At 39.9% G+C, this 21,596-nt stretch overlaps 1 protein-coding gene across 2 annotated transcripts in view; it reads left to right on the plus strand.

Annotated features, from left to right (window-relative positions):
• The window catches only part of cd276 (CD276 molecule), a 125,256-nt gene that overhangs the window by 66,347 nt on the left and 37,313 nt on the right, over nucleotides 1-21,596 (plus strand). For both annotated transcript variants that reach the window (XM_051135252.1, XM_051135253.1), the window contains exons 5-6: nucleotides 1,914-2,048; nucleotides 10,442-10,495. In XM_051135252.1, coding sequence (XP_050991209.1) covers nucleotides 1,914-2,048; nucleotides 10,442-10,495 — 189 coding nt within the window. The remainder of the gene's footprint in view (nucleotides 1-1,913; nucleotides 2,049-10,441; nucleotides 10,496-21,596) is intronic.

Consider the following 21,596-nt stretch of genomic DNA (forward strand, 5'->3'; position numbering starts at 1 on the left):
ATCATCTCTCAACCAGGATTCACTTAAAACACAAGCATTTTTCTTTCACTCCTCTATAATATTCTATAATTCTATTATAGAACACATCGGGGGGACATCGAGCGGGGGACATCAAGCCGCGGACCCTCGGTATATTATAGAGCTTATGCCTATATCATTCAGTGACATGTGAGTTCTAATTAAACTATAGTATGTAGTAACACTTGTGTTGACAGAAATACCAAAACATGATGTAAAAAAAAGTCATAAAATAATCAATTACATAGCCTGAGATGGCACAATACAATTTCAATACAACTGTCATTTTAAGGTGTCTTCATTTCATGGATATTTAAAAATATTGATTAAACTTATTTTATTTTTCACTCTTTCCAAGTGGACAAGGCACCGGTTTCATGGAATGACCCTGTTATTGCAGTACCATTTTTACAACAAACCTCTGTTTAATAGAGTTTGTGTCACAGACAGAATCGGAGCATCATTCGCACAAAGCATATTGTTCCGAATATAAGACAACCCCCTTTTTCTGTATGTACCATTGCCAAAAAGCTTTTCTGAAGACAATTTTATAAGCCTATAAAATTACATTTATTTAAAAAAGCAAATTAACTTAACAAAAATATTGACATAGCATATCAAACTAATTTTGGTTTATACAATAACATTAAAAAAGTTGGTATAAGCCACCACATTTAAAAAATATACAAAATAAATGTAATATACAAAATAAATACAAATAATTCTAACATGAACTGTTAATAAAACATGGAAACTGCTCTTGGTTAATGAAAATGGACATCATTCCTGCATGCACATTCTTCCCAGCTAGTCCTAGTTACATAATGTATTGGTACCTTTTGGTAGTTCCATAATTCACCAACATAACAACATTGCAAGTTCGTACTTTCTTTTGAGCTTTATTTATAATGAAGTGATGTACAGTGCGCTACCGCATTAGCATACATTTGAAGAGTGCACACAACAAGCACAGTGTAACGGCTGACAGAACAGGAAAGTTTGTTTTTCTGAGGTGATAGAGAGTTTTTTTGTTTTATAACAAGTTACGAAAATAATGTTTAGAATAATGACAATGACATATAGTCCGACAAAATCTTATTTGACCACAGATACTGCATGACAACAGCGCATTTTTCTCTGGCACGTTTGACGAAAGTGTCAATAGGTTCATGTACATCCTTCAAAATATTTGAGAAGCACTGATGGCATAGCACAGTAGTGCAATAAACGGGTCACTTCAGTCCAGGGGGCACACTTGTTTTACACGTATTTGGCATCACTTATTTTTGCGGGTGTATTACTGGCATGTGAAAGTCTAGACTCTGAATATAATCTGCCCATTTTTTATATGTATTTCCAAGGGTAAAAAAAAACCCACTTATATTATATTATAAAATAACACTTATTTTAAATTCGGAACAATATGGTATGAAGCTAATGTGACATTTAAAATAATGGGTTTGTGTGGCATTCCACTCAAATTTATTAAAATTAAAAGTTGCTAAAAGATTGAATATGCTCTGTAATTGCTGTTGCTAAATGATAAAAGGAAACCCTGGTCATTTTATGTTTAGTTAAACTTTAAAATGTTAACTACAATGTCTTTAAAACAAAATTAAATAGCCATTATTACCTGTTTTATCCTCAGAAATTAAAATCCACCTAATTGCAATATTTGATTGGTACTGAAATCTCTGATATTATTGAAGTACTTGATAGTACTTGATGTTGGATTAAACAAATGTCGTAAATAAATGACATGATATGCATGTGCAGTGGTTCTGAATAAAAAACGGTTTTATCCCTTCCACAATATCAGTCTGTGATTGTTTGATATTGGTGTTAAAGTGTTTGCTGATGATGCTGATGATGTCTGTCTGTCTCTCCTTCTGCAGCTCAGGGTCTGGTGTTTCCTCCGCTGGCACTGTGGCTGACTGTGGCTCTGGCCGTGTGTTTGTTGGCTCTGCTAGTCGCTCTGGCCGCCGTCTGCCGCAGGAAGATCAAAGAGAGCTGTGAGGAGATGAGAGCCGGTGAGAATCGGACAACTTTCTTATCAACATATTAGATAATAATAGTCTGCATCTCTGGATCCTGATCCACTCTTAACATGTTCACTTAGATGTGTGCTGTTGAGTTTCTGCCTGGTCTGTCATGGCCTTGATTAGAGCTGGGTCGATTGCAATAACAACCGCACCATCGCGGCCGACGGTTGACACCACGATGGTCAGTTGCCACCGGCAGTGCTGCACGTGATGTCACACAATCAAATCTATAACAAGCATAAAATACAGTGTTTCTACAACAATTATTCTGCCGTGGCCGAGTGTTTAGTGTCCTCGTCGGCAACAGCAACAAGCGCAAGTGCCTTCGCAGCTGCTGGAAGAGATCCACGTTCATACGCACACAATAGGCTAAAGCGTGCAAAACTCTGGGAAAAGTAATTACTATATTTATCTGTAAGGCAAGATTTTGCTGAGTTTCGTTTCATTTTTGTGCAGCGCTCCTGTTCAACACAGAGACATCAGAAAGCGCATCTTTTTTGTTTTCTTTATTTTTACAAAAGCACAACATTTTTTTTATATTGTGAGTGCACGCAAATAATATTACACTCTTTACAATTCCGGATGATATATTATGCTTACCTTTATGAGCAAAAATTACGGCGTATTTAAATTTTTTTTTGCAAGTGATTGCGCTGGCGCCTCCATGTCCTGCAAAGAGCATTTAGCTTCCACTCTCCAACAAACAAAACAAAATTTTATTTTAGGCAAGTCCTGATGACTTGAGAAGGCAAAATGAATCAAACATAGGCTGTGATCAACTCTGCCTGCCTCTGGCCGCTTGGTCGTTACGTTACAGTCTTAATTTCGTAAGGGCAAAAATCTTAATTTAACAAACAAAAATGTTCCAAACATTTCTAAAGTAACTTTATAAAGAAACAAAAAGAAATATAACCACGTTCCTATTACAAAAAAAAATGAGCTATTTTAATGGATGCAACCGTGTAATTTTGATGAGCCGTCGGACAAGGGTTGGGCGAGGTTGTTACGAATTTATGCAACGAATGTTTGTTCAGTATTTACCGTTCTTATTTTGGCTACTTTCTTATTAAAATGTATAATTTATTTGATATTTACTTTAGTGTTTTGTAGGCTGAAATAAACACGCACGTTTGTTATGTTTCAAAATTATATATCAACACCGCGCCACCAATGGTAGTTGGTCCATTACCACCGCAGTGGAAAAAATCTGCCACCGTCACAGCCCTAGCCTACATTAGATCATAGATTGACTGATAAATATATATAATAATAACAAAAAAAAGTTGAATGAAGTCATGAGATTAATCAACAGCTATTTTATAATTACTATATTTATCTGTAAGGCAAGAATTTGCTGAGTTTCGTTTCATTTTTGTGCAGCGCTCCTGTTCAATACCGAGACATCAGAATGCCCATCTTGTTTGTATTCTTTATTCTTATAAAAGCACAACATTTTGTTAATATTGTGAGTGCACGCAAATAATATTACACTCTTTACAGTTCCGGATGATATATTATGCTTACCTTTATGAGCATAGATTATGGCGTATTTACATTTTTTTTCCAAGTAATTGTGCTGGCGCCTCCATGTCCTGCAAAACGCATTTAGCTTCCACTCACCAACAAACAAAACAAAATTTTATTTCAAGTCGTGATGACTTGAGAAGGCAAAATTGATCAAACATAGGCTGTGATCAACTCACTGCCTGCCTCTGGCCGCTTGGTCGTTACGTTACAGTATTAATTTCGTAAGGGCAAAAATCTTAATTTAACAAACAAAAATGTTCCAAACACATTTCTAAAGTAACTTTATAAAGAAACGAAAAGAAATATAACCACGTTCCTATTAAAAACAGAACTGAACTATTTTAATGGATGCAACAGTGTAATGGGAAAGAGAGAAAAAAGACTCGGACTCCAGTCGGACTCGGGCCGGTAATTTTGATGAGCCATCGGACAAGGGTTGGGCGAGGTTGTTACGAATGTATGCAACAAATATTTGTAGGCTAAAATAAACACACACGTTTGTTATGTTTCAAAAATATATATCAACACCGTGCCACCGACGGTAGTTGGTCCATTACCACCACGGTGGAAAAAATCTGCCACCATCACAGCCCTAGCCTTGATACATTAGATCATAGATTGACTGATAAATATATATAATAATAACAACAACAAAAAAAATTGAATGAAGTCATGAGATTAATCAACAGCTATTTTATATTGAATACAGCCATAGTTTGTTTCTCATGATTTGTATCCATCTAACAGTACTATAATGGTGATTATAAAAAGGATATAATACCAACTTAGCAATAAATATATATATATATATATATATATATATATATATATATATACAGTGCTGCTTGAAAGAATTTTATACACCATCAGATTTTCGCACAAATCCTGAAAGTTGACAAAGAGAACCCAATCAAACAAATGAGACCAAAAATATACTTTGTCATTTATTTACTGAGAAACATGATCCAGTGTTAAATATTTGCGAGTTGCAAAAGTATGTGCTTTCAGTATCTGGTGTGATCCCTTTTTGAAGCAATAACTACAGGTAATGTATTTTGTAACCGCTGATCAGTCCTGCACAACAGCTTGTAGTAGATTAGGCCATTCTTCAGTAAAGAAACACTTGAACCCTGTGATATTGGTGGGTTTCCTCCTATGAACTGCTTGCTTCAGGTCCTTCCACAACATTTCAATTGGATTAAGGTTTGGACTTTGACTCAGGCATTCCAAATCATTAACCTTGTTCTTCTTTAACCATTTTTCGGTAGAATGACTTGTGTGTGCTTGTGGTCGTTGTCTCTACATGACCCACTTTCTTCTAAGATTCAGTTCTCAGACAGATGCTCTGACATTTTCCTTTAAAATTTGCTTGTATAATTCAGAATTCATTGTTCCATCAACGATGGCAAGCCATTCTGGCCAAGATGCAGCAAAGCGGGCCCAAACCATGGTACTACCACCACCATGTTTCACAGATGGAATAAGGCTCTTATGCTGGAATGAGGTGTTTTTCATTTTCCAAACATAACACTTCTCATTTAAACCCAAAAAGTTTAATTTTGGTTTCATCCGTCCACATAACATTTCTCCAATAGCCCTCTGACTTGTTCACATGATCTTTATATATACATATGTTTGGGGTCCATGGCATCAAAACATTGTGTGAAGATAATAATGTACAAACTCACGCATTGCACACAGTTTGTTGTTTTTCTGGTGTGGCTCAGTTTAGAGTGACTAGAGCGGCGCCGCGGGTGATCGTTGACGCGTCCGCCGCTCTGAACTGAATGCTAAAGCCGGAGTCTTGTACTGCCAAAACCCCACTCTCCTCCAGTGCTGCTGGAAGTTCATTAGCGCCGCGAGATAATTAGTTGTGCCGTGTAACTAGGGAGCGCAGAACTTGGAGGTTGAAATGACAGGAAGAAAGACTGATGGGTGGAGGAGAAGCACCGGCAGAGATGGAGATAGATTTAGCAGTCATGCGAAGGAAAGAACAATGCTTTGGTGAGAATGAGAGGCTGGTGTCACCGAGCTGTAATGAGTTCTGTGTGTAGTGCAGGAGACATTTAAATAAAGGTCATTGCAGTGCTGCACAGGACCCCTGGGCTTTTAAAAATACATCTGCAACTGGAAGACAGAGAGTGAGAGAAAGAGTAAATATCTGGCTGTATAACCGTAGCAAACAGTGAAATGGAATGGAATGAACAGACGGGCATATCGGTCTGAGAGAGTCCAGAGCAAATCAGCTGCTCTTTCTCTAGTAACCCGTGCAGGAATTCTGGAATAAGATTCAGTGAACGGGTCAGCAACCTGTTGAAGTAATTGAGTTGTTGAGTGAGTCACATACTCCGCTTACCCACTCCACTCCTGTTGTTCTTGTCTCCCATCAGTCACGAGGCTTTTGAGCTGAAATTTGGTAGTGTAATTCGACTTTTCATGTCTGGTTGTTGTTTAAGAACTTGCTCCTGTTGCAACATGTCATCAGGTTTTAGTCGACAGCTTTTTCAGTTTTTCACGGCTAAAACTGCACAAATACTTTGCAGCTTAATTTAGCATATGTTATACAGCTTGGTTTATTAGAACATTTATTAATAAATTAATTTATTAATTAATAAATACAAATTTATATAATTATATAAAATAGATACAATTATTTATATATATATATATATAAGAGACTAAAAAAATCTAAATGATCATTTTAGATTTTTTTGCAAATAGAAATAAATGTAAATATTTATGTGTAATATATATATATATATATATATATATATATATATATATTTATAATGTTTTCCATAGCTGTATACACTAAAACCATTAAAAAAAAAATCATTACTTTACATAAAATAAACAATAACATTAACAGAAAATAAATAATAATAATAAAAAATGCTTAAAAACGTTTTTTTTTTCAGCTATTGCCAAGGGTTTTCATTTTTGTTTAGTTTAAATTGAAGTACTAAAATAACTAAATGAACAAAAAACTAAAACTAATAGAATATACACAACAAAATTGCTGAAATTTTAAGCAAATTTAAAATTAAAACAGAAAATAAAATCAAAATTGAATCTAATTTAAAAAAATGACAATAGTATATCTACGAGAATAAAAGTGAAATATTTTGAGAATAAAGTCGAAATTCCAAGAATAAAGTTATAATATTTATTGTTCAAGCAACATTTATGCACATTTATGTTCAAGCAACACGTAAAAGTGAATTTTGCATCCAATGTCCCCTTTAAATTAAAAAATATGATATTTATTAACAGACCAAACAGGAACCTTTTTTTAATCAGCCTACACATCCAGTCGACATTCCTTTGGGGGACACAAGATGTCCTGTTTAACCATTTTTAATACACTACAAATATATGTGGGATTATTAGCAATAAATCATACCATGTGTCAGACTCACGCTTGGAAATGATATTTAATGTCTTCGATTGTCTCAGCTTTCAAAATCAGTTTTATAGCGAAATACATACAATGTGTCTTACAATAATGTGTTTTTCAAGCTCTTTAATGTACAGATCGCTGTATTCATGTGAATCAGTTAAATTAAATTATACTGTTTTCTTTGTGAAAATTGCACCACCTACTAACCACCTAGCAAAAACGCCTGTGGCATCCAACCTTTCATTTCTCACATGTATTTAATTAACACCAACAATAAAACATTCTAAAGGTTGAAGTGGGCTTCAGCTTGTTGACATACTTTATATTGTTGCCTTTTCTGAGGTATATAACGTTAAGTGACTATTCACAAACTGTTTTATTCACGGTATAATACAGTAAATTACATAATATTTAACATCTTCCATTCATTATTTTCAGTGCGTCAGCCACCCATTAATCGCAAAAATTTTGTGCTTTGTTGCCTTTAGTAAAACGCAGCTCAGCTTTCAAATTCTGTCAATTTTATCACGAAATACAAATTATAAATTTCTAAATTTATTTCAAGCTTATAGCAAGATATAAAAGTGAAAGAACATCAGAAGGCATACAGGGTTCCCACGGGTCCTTGAAATCCTTGAAAGTTTGTGAATCTGACAAAAAAAAAAAAAAATAAAGGCCCTGGAAAGGTTTTGAAAATAAACGTACATAGATACAGGTCCTTGAAAGTGCTTGAATTTATTATGTGTAAGAAGTTTTCTGAAAAAAAATCCATATTATTCCCTCCAGGCTGCTAAACTTTGTGGCCTATACTAGGTTGTTTGATTTACGTTGGTTACGTGCATTTTGTTTTTTGTTTGTTTTTACGTGTTACGTTAACTTAATGTTACATGAGCCTAAGCTCTTTTCAATAAAATTTCATGCAAAAGTTAATCTCAAATCATTTTAGAATACAGTACAGGATGTACCAAATATTCTCCAGGTTTTTTTTTTTTTTGCTTTTTATTACAACAGGACAGATCAGAACTGAAGTGGGAGAGAGATAGGGGGATAGGGAAAGGTCCAGGAGTCGAGATTCAAACACGGGACGCCCATAGCGCAATGGCACTGTATGTCGGCGCGCTGCCCACAAGGCTATCGGTGCTGACAAACATTCTCCAGTTTTATGCAAAGTAGAAACACGACAAAGATTATCAGATCTTTGTCATATAGCCAATTTTTTGCATAGTTGTGTTTGACACATGAAAACTGTATCAATGTATCTTACAAGGTAACACAATGTAACCTTGCTCTCACTTGAATGTGTCCCCACATTAAGTCCTTGAATTTGAGGGTATTGGACTTGGAATGTCCTTGAATTTGAAGTTAACCAAGGTGTGGGAACCCTGCATGAAAAAAAAACAAAAAACAAACAGCTAATTTAATTAAACAAATGTCTCATTACTGTAATTAAAAAAGTTGACTGATTAACATGCCGCTTAAACTTAAGCCAATACAGCGATCTGTCATGCCACATTAAAGAGCGCTATAATATTTCGCTATAATACTGAAAGATTTAAAAGCTGAGACTTTGGTATTTCTTCCAGTGTTCTCAATCTGGGGCATTTGCATGTGCAGTAGGCTAGATTAAAAATATTATAACTTTAACTTCGTAATTGCTACAAATATATTCTCGTAATTTTGACTTTTTTTTTTTTTTTTTTTAATATTTTGACTTTATTTTTGTAATATTTTGACATTATTCTCGTAATTTCAACTTTATTCTCGAAATATTATGATTTTAATCTCGTTAATCTTTTTTTTTTTTTTTTTTTTTTTTTATATGGAACTAAAAAAACGTTGTATATCAATAATATTAAAATTTCATATTATATAAAACATTGCCAGAAACGGCACTCAGACTAACTAAACAAACTGATCTCTGCTACGTGTGTGAGCGTTCGAAGAGCTTCTGATGAAGTGAATGTGTTCGTGCGTGTGGAGATGCAGCATAATGGATGCTGTCTGCTCCGCTGTGGCTGCAGGTTCAGTGGAGGAGATTGGTCTGGACACTCGTCGCCTCAGACTCACGGCACACTTAGACTCTAACACTCACTAACTCATTTTTCTTGGCTGTCATAATGTGTGTGGAGAGCTTGAGTGGATCCTAACTAGAGCGAGCAGCTCCTGAGATTGGGCTGTTATTCAGGATACGGGGCCGGAGAGCCACCGCACAGCGAAATCAACAATCAGCTCTCTGATTTCATCTCTGGCTTCCTGCTTCACTCCTGACTCCATTTAATTCAACTCCTCTTCACTTTTGACCAAACGTTTCCATTTATTCATCTCACAAAATTGCTGCAGACACAGACAATTTAGTACTTTTAGATGCATACTGTTAAAGCATGCATACTGCTTATTTATGTTTCATATTTATTATTAAAACGTTATTATTCCGTTAAAATTTCTTTTACATATTTACTCATTTTATGGTTCATTTCTGTGGCTTTTTTTCTTCACATAATGCAGAAATTATGTTATTGATACCATGCATAGCAAGGGTTGTTATAGTTAACTGAAACTAAAACTAATAATAATAATAATAATAATCATTATATATATATATATATATATATATTCAAAAGCCTCTATGTACATCTGACGGCTGACGGTTTTGTTTAAAATGAGCATTTCTTTCTATGTATAGGTTCTTCTACTAGGTTTCTATGTAAGTAGTGGTACTTCTGAATGGGTTGAGGCTGGGATTTAGCGCATTTGAAGTGAAAGTACTTGATTAACATATACTATGTGTGGAGAGCATTCACTCAGCGTTGTTATCTAATTTTTGACCAAGATGGCTTTTAGAGGCTTTTACATTGGGACTCTTCAAATGTATATATATATATATATATCAGAGTATTAATAACAACTGTATGCACTTGAAAACTTGCATTTTCCATAACCTTAAATTACAACTAACTAAATAAAATTTAGATTGTGTGAATAAAATATATTAATCTTGTCATAATTTTCTGTTTTTTGGCTACATAATCTATTTGCCAGCACTGAACTAGTTTTGCCCTGGTTGACTGTGTGAAGGGAAAAAAGTGGGCATGTTATACTAAAAAACCAAACCAAAACAACAAAAACAAAACATGATTCGATTAAACCAACCTATTAACTGAACAGTAGACTGTAGACAAAGTGATGGCAGCTCCTTTACATTGTAAAGTGTGTGATTTCATATCTGGCTGTATTTTAGAGCACACTGCATCTTTTTGGAACACTTGCTTGACTAGTCTTGATCTTTGTAAATGGGTTTTCTCAACAATTTTGGCAAATTCAGACATTTAAGCCATTCCTAATCTGCGTTTTTCTCAGCATGTTTGTGCATTTGCCTCCTTAGGTACATAATGTGACTGCATTTGTATTTGGAGACTGTAAACTCATTCCTTCTCATCCGTTTTTCTCTTTACAGAGGAAGAAGCGAAAGAACTCGAGGAAGCCAAAGAATTAGAAGAAGCCAAATCAGGTCAGTTACTTATATATGTATTTTGTGGAAATGTACAGGTGCATCTCAATAAATTAGAATGTCGTGGAAAACTTCATTTATTTCAGTAATTCAACTCAAATTGTAAAACTCTTTTAATTGTGATGATTTTGCCTCACATTTAACAAAAACCCACAGATTCACTATCTCAACAAATCAGAATACTTCATAAGACCAGTAAAAAAAACATTTTTAGTGAATTGTTGGCCTTCTGGAAAGTATGTTCATTTCCTGTATATGTGCTCAATACTTGGTAGGTGCTCAGGCATGGAGGTGATCAGTCTGTGGCACTGCTGAGGTGGTATGGAAGCCAAGGTTTCTTTGACAGTGGGATTCAGCTCATCTGCATTTTTTGGTCTCTTGTTTCTCGTTTTCCTCTTGACAATACCCCATAGTCTGGTGAGTTTGCTGGAGTTTGCAGTGTGGGCAGGTGCCAAATCCTGCTGGAAAATGAAATTAGCATCTTTAAAAAGCTGGTCAGCAGAAGGAAGCATGAAGTGCTCCAAAAAATTCCTTGGTAAACGGGGGCAGTGACTTTGGTTTTCAAAAAACGCAGTGGACCAACACCAGCAGATGACATTGCACCCCAAATCACCACAGACTGTGGAAACTTAACTCTGGACTTCAAGCAGATTGGGCTATGAGCTTCTCCACCCTTCCTCCAGACTCTAGGACCTTGGTTTCCAAATGAAATACAAAAATTGCTCTCATCTGAAAAGAGGACTTTGGACCACTGGGCAACAGGCCATTTCTTCTTCTCCTTAGCCCAGGTGAGACACCTCTGACGTTGTCTGTGGTTCAGGAGTGGCTTAACAAGAAGAATACGACAATTCCTTCAAATTCCTTGACACGTCTGTGTGTGGTGGCTCTTGATGCCTTGACCCCAGCCTCAGTCCATTCCTTGTGAAGTTCACCCAAATTCTTGAATCGATTTTGCTTGACAAGCCTCTCAAGGCTGCGGTTCTCGTTGGTTGTGCATCTTTTTCCTTTTTCCTTTCACTCAACTTTTTGTTAAAATGCTTGGATACAGCACTCTGTGAACAGCCAGCTTCTTTGGCAATGAATGTTTGTGGCTTACCCTCCTTGTGAAGGATGTCAATGATTGTCTTCTGGACAACTGTCAGATCAGCAGTCCTTCCCATGATTGTGTAGCCTAGTGAACCAAACTGAGAGCCCATTTTGAAGGCTTTTTCTTGTGTGTATTGAATTTATTTAATACACAAGTTTCACAATTTGAGTTGAATTACTGAAATAAATTAACTTTTCCACAGCATTCTAATTTATTGAGATGCACCTGTGTATGAAAGTTGTGCTGCTGAATATTTTTGTGAAAACTGTGATGCATTTTATTTTTCAGGAACCACATTTATTTTAAATAGAAATGATTTGTGAAGTGTTGCAGAACTGTAGTTGTGTGTCACATGACGCATGTGAAAGTCTCCACTGCGAATAATGCAATACATTAAACTGGGCCGATTTCTACCATTTCACTTTATTTGGTAGATATCTCTTGTATTAATGCTTGCTATTCTGGGCTCTGGCTCAACAGTCAAAAAAGAGTCATGGTTCAGTCTCTTAATGACCTTAATGGTATTGTAGTAATTATGATATTTAATGCAACTGGGTGAAATGTGACGTTAAATGTGAAACGAATGTGAAGAGCATAATAATAGGACTCTAGCACTAAGACTTGATCGTTTTCAGCTTAAATCCATCTTTAGTCCTCTCATCTCGATCTGTAGCTCTCGAAAAGCGAGTCTCGATGAGCGTTTGTGGCTGTCGAGCAGAAGAAGGCTTCTCTCCCCTCAGGTGAAGGCCAGAGTAAACGCTGGCAGAGTCCAGCTCCGCTCCCCCTGTGGCTTTAATGCCATTAAAGATTCATTTGACTCCTTTAGTCTGATTGAATTATTCAGCCTGGCCATGAGCAGTAGAGTTAATACTATGAGATTTTAATAAGCAGGCAGGTGAAGAGGGTCAGAGGAAGAGAGAAAGAGAAAGGCTGAGGGCAAAGACTCAGAGAGAGAGAGATGTGTGTGTGTCTGTGGTAATGGGCTCTCATGAATATTTCACATGTGACGTGTGTCAGATGACGTGACATGCCATGTTGACTGGGAATCCCACATGCTGCTCTAGCGTCTGCACGTTCTCATTTGACTATTAACGGACTTGGAGCTATTACAACTCTCTGTTGGTGCGTGCGAATGAATGTTTTCCATTGTCATCTTTTGTAAGTCGCTTTGGATAAAAGCGTCTGCTAAATGTCTGAATGCAAATGTAAATGTTTTCAGGTGTTTTTACCTCAAGATCTGATGTTTGGCACATGAAGATTCAATGAGAGAACACAAATCACAGCTTCCCAGCAAATACATTGTGTGTTGTAAATACATAGTCCTAAAAGGCTATGTGATCACATTTTTCCCATATACTTAATACGAGAAGTGTTTGAATTTAATTGCAAAATATTAAGAAATTGTTGGCGTGCAAACTTTTGCCATTTTATAAGCATCATTAGCACATCCAACCTGGCAAAAAACCCAGTAAAGAAGAGAAAAAGATAAGACTTATCATAGTTAATAAACACTAAATAAATAAACAACCATTACTTGAAATCAAAAACATTAAATAAACTTTAAATTTTAAACTAAACTAAAATAAACTTAAAATTTTGTTAGTTTAACTTGTCCTAAAATAACAAAAACTAAAACTGATAAAACTGAAATATAAATTAATAAAAAATATATCAACATATTTAAAAATAATTATGAAAAACAACATTGTTTAAGGATACTAAAATAATACTGGTAGTACCTAATATGAGTGTGTTTTTTTTTTTTTAATTATTATTTTTTTGTATTTCTTCAGAACTAATTTAGTGCATTTCATATGAACATATATACAGTAATGTTAATTCAACCTTTGCTATAGATAATGAACACCTAAATGACATTACTCTCAAATGCAATTTACATAATTTTATTTAGATGTCATTGATATTGTTTATCAAGCTAAAATGTCTGACTCCTGTTAGCAGCTCTCATTCTTCAATTTTTAATATCTTAGATGAAAGTGAGAAATTTATGTATCAAGCATAAAATGTTAAACTGATAACAATGTAGTTGAAGTAATATGAATAATTAAATTTTTCTTGCGTAAAATGTTTAGCAGTCATTAAAAATTTCCAAAGTCCAATCATTTTAAAACCTTAAAGAAGTACACTTCCAGAATAACAATTTACAGATAATGTATTCACCTTCTTGTTATCCAAGATGTTCATGTCTTTCTTTCTTCAGTCATAAAGAAATTATGTTTTTTGAGGAAAACATTTCAGCATTTTTCTCTGTATAATGGACTGGTATGGTGCCCCGAGTTTGAACTTCCAAAATGCAGTTTAAATGCAGCTTCAAACGATCCTAAATGCGGCTATAAACGATCCCAGCTGAGGAAGGGTCTTATCTAGCGAACCGATCAGTTATTTTCATAAAAATAATACAATTTAGAAACTTTTTCATGTTAAACGCTCGTCTTGTCTTGCGTTTCCCGACCTCTGTTTTTTTTCCGGGTCATGACAGTTAGGGTATGTCGAAAAACGCCCATCTCATGTTCTCCCTCAACTTCAAAATCATCCTATATCGCTCTTTTACCTTTTTTGTTAAGGGTGTTTGATCTTCTTTGCATGTTCACTTTGCAAAGACTGGGTCGGTGCTTCTGCAGCAATGTTGGATGATTTTGAAATGATTTCTGAAGTTGAGGGAGAAAATACAATCAGAGTTTTTCGACATATACTGTCTTGAACCAGAATACACAGAGTTCAGGCAGAGCAGGACAAGATGAAATGTTTTTTTTTTGTTTTTTTTGTTTTTCTCAAAAAACACTGTTTCTTTATGACTGAAGAAAGAAAGACATGAACATCTTGGATGACAAGGGGGTGAGTACATTATCTGTAAATTGTTGTTCTGGAAGTGGACTTCTCCTTTAATTGGTCCCTGATTGGTTTGGGTTTGTTGTTGCATCATAAACACTTTTTTACTGACATTTTGAGGCTGTTAAAACTTACCTAGGAGTTTCACAACATTTCTAAAACTTTTATTTAGTCGGTATTTTTTGTTATACCAGTACATTTGGTACCGAAGTGTTACCGACCTGTAACCAAAATGTAGTGTTCTGTGAAACGCTTTGTACTTGCTGAGTTGCTTCATTTTCATGTACTCTTCCTCCCTCACCATCTGCTGCTTTCTTTCTGCAAATTGATGATTGTCCTGATCTGGCGGATGCATTGAGTCTGTCTGTACAGTAGTTTGGCCTGGAGGAGTGCGTCCGTACGCCTGCGGCGATAGTTTGAGCGTCAGATGGCTTTCTCTGCTCATTGATATAGTCATTGCTCTCATAGCCTCGCTCAAGGCTGCACCTTAAAGATGGATTTCTTTTATCACAGCGCTGCTTAAAGATTAAACCCGACAAGCTTATCATGCTATTCTTGCCTTTGAGAGCTGATGGGTAAAGATCATTTAATAGAAATTACTGAATGGTTCAGTTTGCTGTGAGAAATAGTCAATTATGCCAACAGGTCAAGGACAGGTTGCTTTATTTCGACCCCTACTGGGCATGATATGTTAGCTGTGTGTAAATATGCTTTGAATTGACCATAAACTGACAGCGATTTTATGAGCCATGTAAAAGAAAAAATAAATAAATATATAAATACAAATAAAAGAACAGAAAACAACTTTATACAAATTATGAGTGTGTCTGTGATGCATTATAATAAATATTGTAAAATATTTCTCATTTCTGTTCAGTTTGTTGAAGTACTGGGATTGTTTTAATAAAACAAATTAAAAAAAATACTAAAACTTTAACTAAAATGACAATAAAAACAGAAAATGTGAACATGAAAATGAAAATAGAAACAAATGGATGTTTAACAATAACAGTAATTTTAAAAAATGCAACAATTAAATTAGAAACAATAAAGATACTACTAATAAAACTAATACATTTACAAAATACACAAGATTACTAAAACTTTAATTAAAATGAAAATAGAAAAATATGGACATTAAAAAACTAATAAAAATAACAAACATGTTGAGCAAAATTACTACAACTTTAAATAAAATGAAAAACTAATACAAAAAAAAAAAAAAAAAAAAAAAAAAAAACTAATACAATGACAAAAAAACCCAACAAAATTACTAAAATTTAAACAAATAAAAATGAAAATAGAAAAATATAGACATATATAATAAAAAAAACAAAAACAATAAAATGTAAATGTAACTAAATTAAAATTAAACTAATAAAAATGACAAAAATGCACAGCAAAATTATTAAAACTTTAAAATGAAAATAAAGTAATCTGGACATATTGTCACAGGCGTCGTGTGCGGGAATGAGGCATTGGGAGGAGGAAATCAGAAACAAAGTTTATTTATATAATCCACACAAGGAACAGGAACGAACAGATACAGCAGGGAATCCACACGCAACGCAACTGAAAAGACGTTAAGACATGTAGTGAACTCAGGAATGACTTTAAGAACCGACAAACAAACGGGGAACTGAACCAAACTTAAATAACCAGGCTAATCAGAAGAGGACAGGTATGAATGATTAAACAATGACGTAATAATTAGAAACGGAACAGGAAAGACCAAATAAGGGCATACACAGGGAAAAACAACAGAAACAGTCCACAGGGGTGTGACATTACCCCCCCCGACTCGCGCCGTAACAAATACACCGGGGAAGGGGGGTGGGAGCCCTGGAGGCTTGTGCAGGGCAGACACAGGAGGGAGAGGAGGTACACCTCCAGGGCGGATCAGGGAGCACGGGGAGCCACGGCAGAGCAGACAGTCCTGGATGCCATGGCGGGTCAGGGAGCTCGGGGAGCCACGGCGGAATATACAGTCCAGACGGCCATGGTGGATCAGGGAGCTCAGGGAGCCATGGCCGAGTACATAGTCCAGACGGCCATGGTGGGTCAGGGAGCTCGGGAAGCCATAGCTGAGTACACAGTCCAGACGGCCATGGCGGATCAGGGAGCTCGGGAAGCCATGGCCGAGTACACAGTCCAGACGGCCAAGGAGGATCAGGGGGGTAGCCCCCCCAAAAATTTTCTTGGGGGAAATTAGGGTATTGTCAGCCCGGGAGAGTACAGGAGGGCCGGGCTTAGGAGGCGCTGGCATAGGAGGACGCTCTGGAGGCACAGGTACAGGGGGGCGCTCGGGAGGCGCAGGCTCAGGGGGGTGCTTGGGAGGCGCAGGCTCAGGGGGGGCGCTCGGGAGGCGCAGGCTCAGGGGGGGCGCTCAGGAGGCGCAGGCTCAAGGGGGCGCTCTGGCGGACGCTCAGGCTCTGGAGGGTGCTCTGGAGGGTGCTCTGGAGGACGCTCTGGAGGACGCTTAGGCTCTGGAGGGCGCTCTGGAGGACGCTTAGGCTCTGGAGGACGCTCAGGCTCTGGAGGGCACTCTGGAGGATGCTCAGGGTCTGGAGGGCGCTCGGGCTCTGGAGGGCTGGACGGGACCAGCGGAGACGAAGGAGAGAATAATCCAAATTGATCCAGTTTGATTACATACAAACTGATAAAAATGACAAAAATGCACAACAAAATTACAAAAAAAAAAAAAAAAAAAAAAAAAAAATAGCAGTTGTAAGCATTCTGACTTTTGCATGGCCGATGATTGAAAAAGCAAAATGCTGTATATAAGGATTAGAATATGACAGTTATAATACATTATAATATCTGCTTATTCGTTGTTAACCTTTTAAATGTTATAATGTATTATAAAACATGACAAAACAGGTACAACCAGGAATGCATTCATATTGTAATGTTTGCAGTAATTTATGAGAAACAGTGCTGATATTATTAAGAATGCATTATAATCCATCAATAACACCTTTATGGTGCATTATACATGCAGATCTCAGAAATTATGAAACTTCAGTTGTGTGATACAAAAGTATTTGCTCTGCTAAGACTAGCTGCTCTAAATAAATCTGATCAGTTCTGCCTCCTCCCCACATACACACACAAAACACGGCTCAAAACAGCCTTAATATTACAGTCATTTAAACACCCGCTCCTCCCTCACTTACAAACATATGAGCAAAACATTCAGAAGCGCAGTCGCCTAATACATATAATCATATCAACAGACGGAAATGAATGTTAATCATCATGAATGAGATATTTAAAACATGCCTAAAGGATATATTATGAATTTGTGCAGTTTTGAAATAAACTGCTAACCATAAATACTTACTGTGGTACCCATCTGCAAATGTAATATATCCACATACATTAAATTTCCATATGTGTCACAAGTTTGGACTTTATGTTCAGTGTTTCCCTCTCACCTAGTTTCCAGTTTGCTTCTGATTGTGTCATTCTGCATTCTGTTCAGGTGTGTCTTGTTAATAACCTAGTTTGGTCTGCGTATTAAAGTTGCTCCCTTTCTGTTTCTGTCTATATTGGTTGTGTCACCAACTTGCCCTGTCTTGATCTTGCCTGTTTATTTTTTTGATCCTTGTCTCTGTGTCTGTTCTTTGGCACAAGAGTTGTGACAATATGAAATATATTGTTATATGAAGTAAAAACATAGCCTTTAAAGTTGTCCAAATAAAGTTCTTAGCAGTGCATATTACTAATCAAAAATTAAGTTTTCATATATTTACGGTAAGTCGTTTCACTACGACGTTACATATGGGAACTCGCTTGAGAGTCCAATCATCTCCAAGCCTTATTCAAAAGGCCAATGAACATTCATGAACATTGGCGAGTGGTATTTGCATGCCGAGCCACTCCCCGTATATACGGGTATATAAGAAGGCGGCGTGCAACCACTCATTCAGACTTTTGCTTTTGGAGCCTCGTCTTCTGAGCTATTTAAAAAAAAAAAAAAAAAAGAAAAAAAGAGTTCCTGAGTTCACACTCTCTCTGCTGGCGTGCTGCCGAGCTACTAAAAGAGCTTCATCTAAAAGAGCGTTCGGCAGCCGCCAGCCTAATCCTGCGGGCTGCCGTTTTCACGGCATCAACGCCTCCCGCACTCCAGCGAGCGCCCCGTCTGAGTGCACGGTTGTGCCGCGGTTTCTCCCTGGGCGGACCGGGATTTCAAAAGAGTGAATTTCTCGCGGCTGTCGAGGACATCTTCCCGGTATGTCTCTCCGGCCGTGCGCTTCCGGGTGCGGTAGTTTCCTCGCCTCTTTGGACGGACATGATCGCTGTCTCACGTGCCTGGGCCGAGAGCACGCTGAGGCAGCGTTCACGGATGGTACGTGCGTTCATTGCGAATGTATGTCCATGGCTGCGTTAAAGTCCCGCCGCTCATTCATGAGTAGGCACCCCTTGTTGTCTTCCCGCGGTAAATCGTTGAGCCGTCAAGGTTTTTCGGCTGCCGCGGCGAGGCACTTGGGGGACATTCAGGTGACTATGCAGAATGTTCCGTCGGCCCCCAAAGCCCCGCGGACTTCTGCGTCACCGCGCAGTCCCGTTGAGCTGCCAAAGCAGTATACCTCCCCGTACAGCGGGCTGGGTATCTCCTTTTGCGCTCCCCAGGAGATCGAGATGTCTGCTGCAGCATCAGAGGGAGAGTCTGACGATGAGGCTGACGACTCGGCGGGTCGGTACCCCTCTGCGGTTGCCGCCCCGTCTGAGACAGATGCTGAACTGTCGGCTATGCTCCTCCGAGCCGCCAAGGAGATCGGTCTGGAGGTGCCCAAAACACCTCCGGCCGATCCCTCTAGGCTGGATGATTGGTTTCTGGGGAGGGCTCCCGCGGCACCGCCGCGCTCTCCCCCAGTGCCTTTCTTCCCGGAGGTGCATGAGGAGCTGGTGAGGACTTGGCGAGCCCCGCACTCTTCTCGTCCACGTCCCAGCTCCTCTCCCCTCGCCTCTCTCGACGGCGGTGCAGCCCGGGGTTATGAGGCGGTCCCTCAGGTCGAGCGCGCTGTCGCGGTGCATCTATGCCCGCCCGGCGCTGCCACCTGGCGGGATCGGCCCCATCTCCCCTCCAGGGCGTGTGAGTTCTCGTCCGCTCTCGCGGGCCGGACTTACCACGCCGCTGGACAGGCTGCCACCGCCTTGCACGCTATGGCCACCTTACAGGTGTACCAGGCCAAGGTGTTGAAACACCTGCACGAGAGGGGTTCTGACCAGGGTGCAATGGAGGAACTCCGCGCCGCCACCGACTTCGCCCTCCGGGCTACGAAGGTGACGGCGCGTTCCCTTGGTCAGGTGATGTCCACCATAGTGGTCCAGGAGCGACATCTATGGCTGACCCTGGCCCAGATGGCAGATGTCGACAAATCACGGTTTCTCGACGCTCCTATCTCCCAGGGCGGCCTATCGGCGACACCGTCGAGGACTTCGCCCAGCAGTTCTCGGCGGTTCAAAAGCAGACGGAGGCGATTAAACACATCCTGCCCCGCCGCGACATTCCAACCATGTCCGCAGGGCCCCAACCTCCGCCTGCTCGTCGCCGAGGGCGCCCCCCCGCGGCTTCCAAACAACCAGCTCCGTCCCCTGCTAAGGTACATGACACCAGATTGGCAGCCCGACGTCGAGCTGGCCGTGGGAGAGCGGCGCCGCCCGCGTCTCAGGGACCCGTGACCCGCAAAAGATCTGCGAAGCGTCCCTGACGCGGGCAACCCGGAGGTGGAGAGAATCGCTCTTTGGGGGAGGACAACATCAACGTCCCCACTCCCGGTGGAGGGCCGGGAGCTGTCACAGAAAGAGTCAATTCTCTCACCTCCTGTCACAGAAAGAGTCAATTCTCTCACCTCCGGGGTTCAGGCCCCGAGTTCCCTCTTTGAGCAGCGCCCCAGAAGTGTCTCCTCGGATTCGGACTCGGAGCCTGATGTCGCCAGCGCGGGAACCAGGGAAGAAGGTAAGCGCTGCCCAGTGCAGTCTGACTTTTCTCCAGGACGTTCTTCCTTCTGGGATCAGTCCCCTTCCCCTTCCCCCCCCAGGCTGCCCCACTGCGGTCACGTCGGTCAACGTCCCTTTGATACCCCTGGCGACCAGGCTGGGAGCCTGGCTTCAGCTTCCCAGCCCCTCGCGGTGGTTGATTCGGACGGTACGTCTCGGCTATGCGATTCAGTTCGCCAGGCGTCCGCCCAGGTACAGAGGCGTCCTTTCCACTTCTGTCCATTCGGACACACATGCCGCTGTGCTTCGTGCGGAGGTTGCAGTCCTACTGGCGAAGGACGCAATCGAGCCTGTCCCTCCAGCCGAGATGAAGTCAGGGTTTTACAGTCCTTACTTCATCGTGCCCAAAAAGAGCGGTGGGTTAAGACCCATCCTGGATCTTCGAGCCCTGAATCGGTCCCTTCTCAGGCTGCCGTTCAAGATGCTCACGACGAAGCGCATGCTAACATGCATTCGTCCCCAGGATTGGTTCGCAGCCATCGACCTGAAGGACGCGTACTTTCACGTCTCGATCCTGCCTCGACACAGACCCTTCCTACGGTTTGCTTTCGAGGGTCGAGCGTATCAGTACAAAGTGCTTCCATTTGGCCTCTCCCTCTCTCCCCGCGACTTTTGTAAAGACGGGCATTCGCATCCTCAACTATCTCGACGACTGGCTTCTCATAGCTCACTCGCGAGATCTGTTGTGCGAACAGAGGGACTTGGTGCTCCGGCACCTCAGCCATCTGGGCCTTCAGGTCAACCGAGAGAAGAGCAAACTCTCCCCAGTGCAGAGGATCTCTTTTCTCGGTGTGGAGCTGGACTCGGTCAGTATGACAGCCCGCCTCACCAACGAGCGCGCGCAGTCAGTGCTGAAGTGTCTGGAGTCATTCAGACACAAAACAGCGGTCCTCTCAAAACATTTCAGAGGCTCCTGGGGCATATGGCAGCCGCAGCCGCAGTGACGCCGCTCGGCCTGCTTCATATGAGACCGCTTCAGCGCTGGTTACACGATCGAGTCCCGAGATGGGCATGGCACCGTGGCACACTCCGGATTGGCGTTTCCCCGCAGTGTCGCCGCCTGTTCAGCCCGTGGTCAGACCCGGCCTTCCTTCAGGCCGGAGTCCCCCTGGGACAAGTCTCCAGGCATCTTGTGGTATACACGGATGCCTCTTCCAC

This window comes from Labeo rohita, chromosome 18 (genome assembly GCF_022985175.1).
Source record: "Labeo rohita strain BAU-BD-2019 chromosome 18, IGBB_LRoh.1.0, whole genome shotgun sequence".
Lineage (NCBI taxonomy): Eukaryota > Metazoa > Chordata > Actinopteri > Cypriniformes > Cyprinidae > Labeo > Labeo rohita.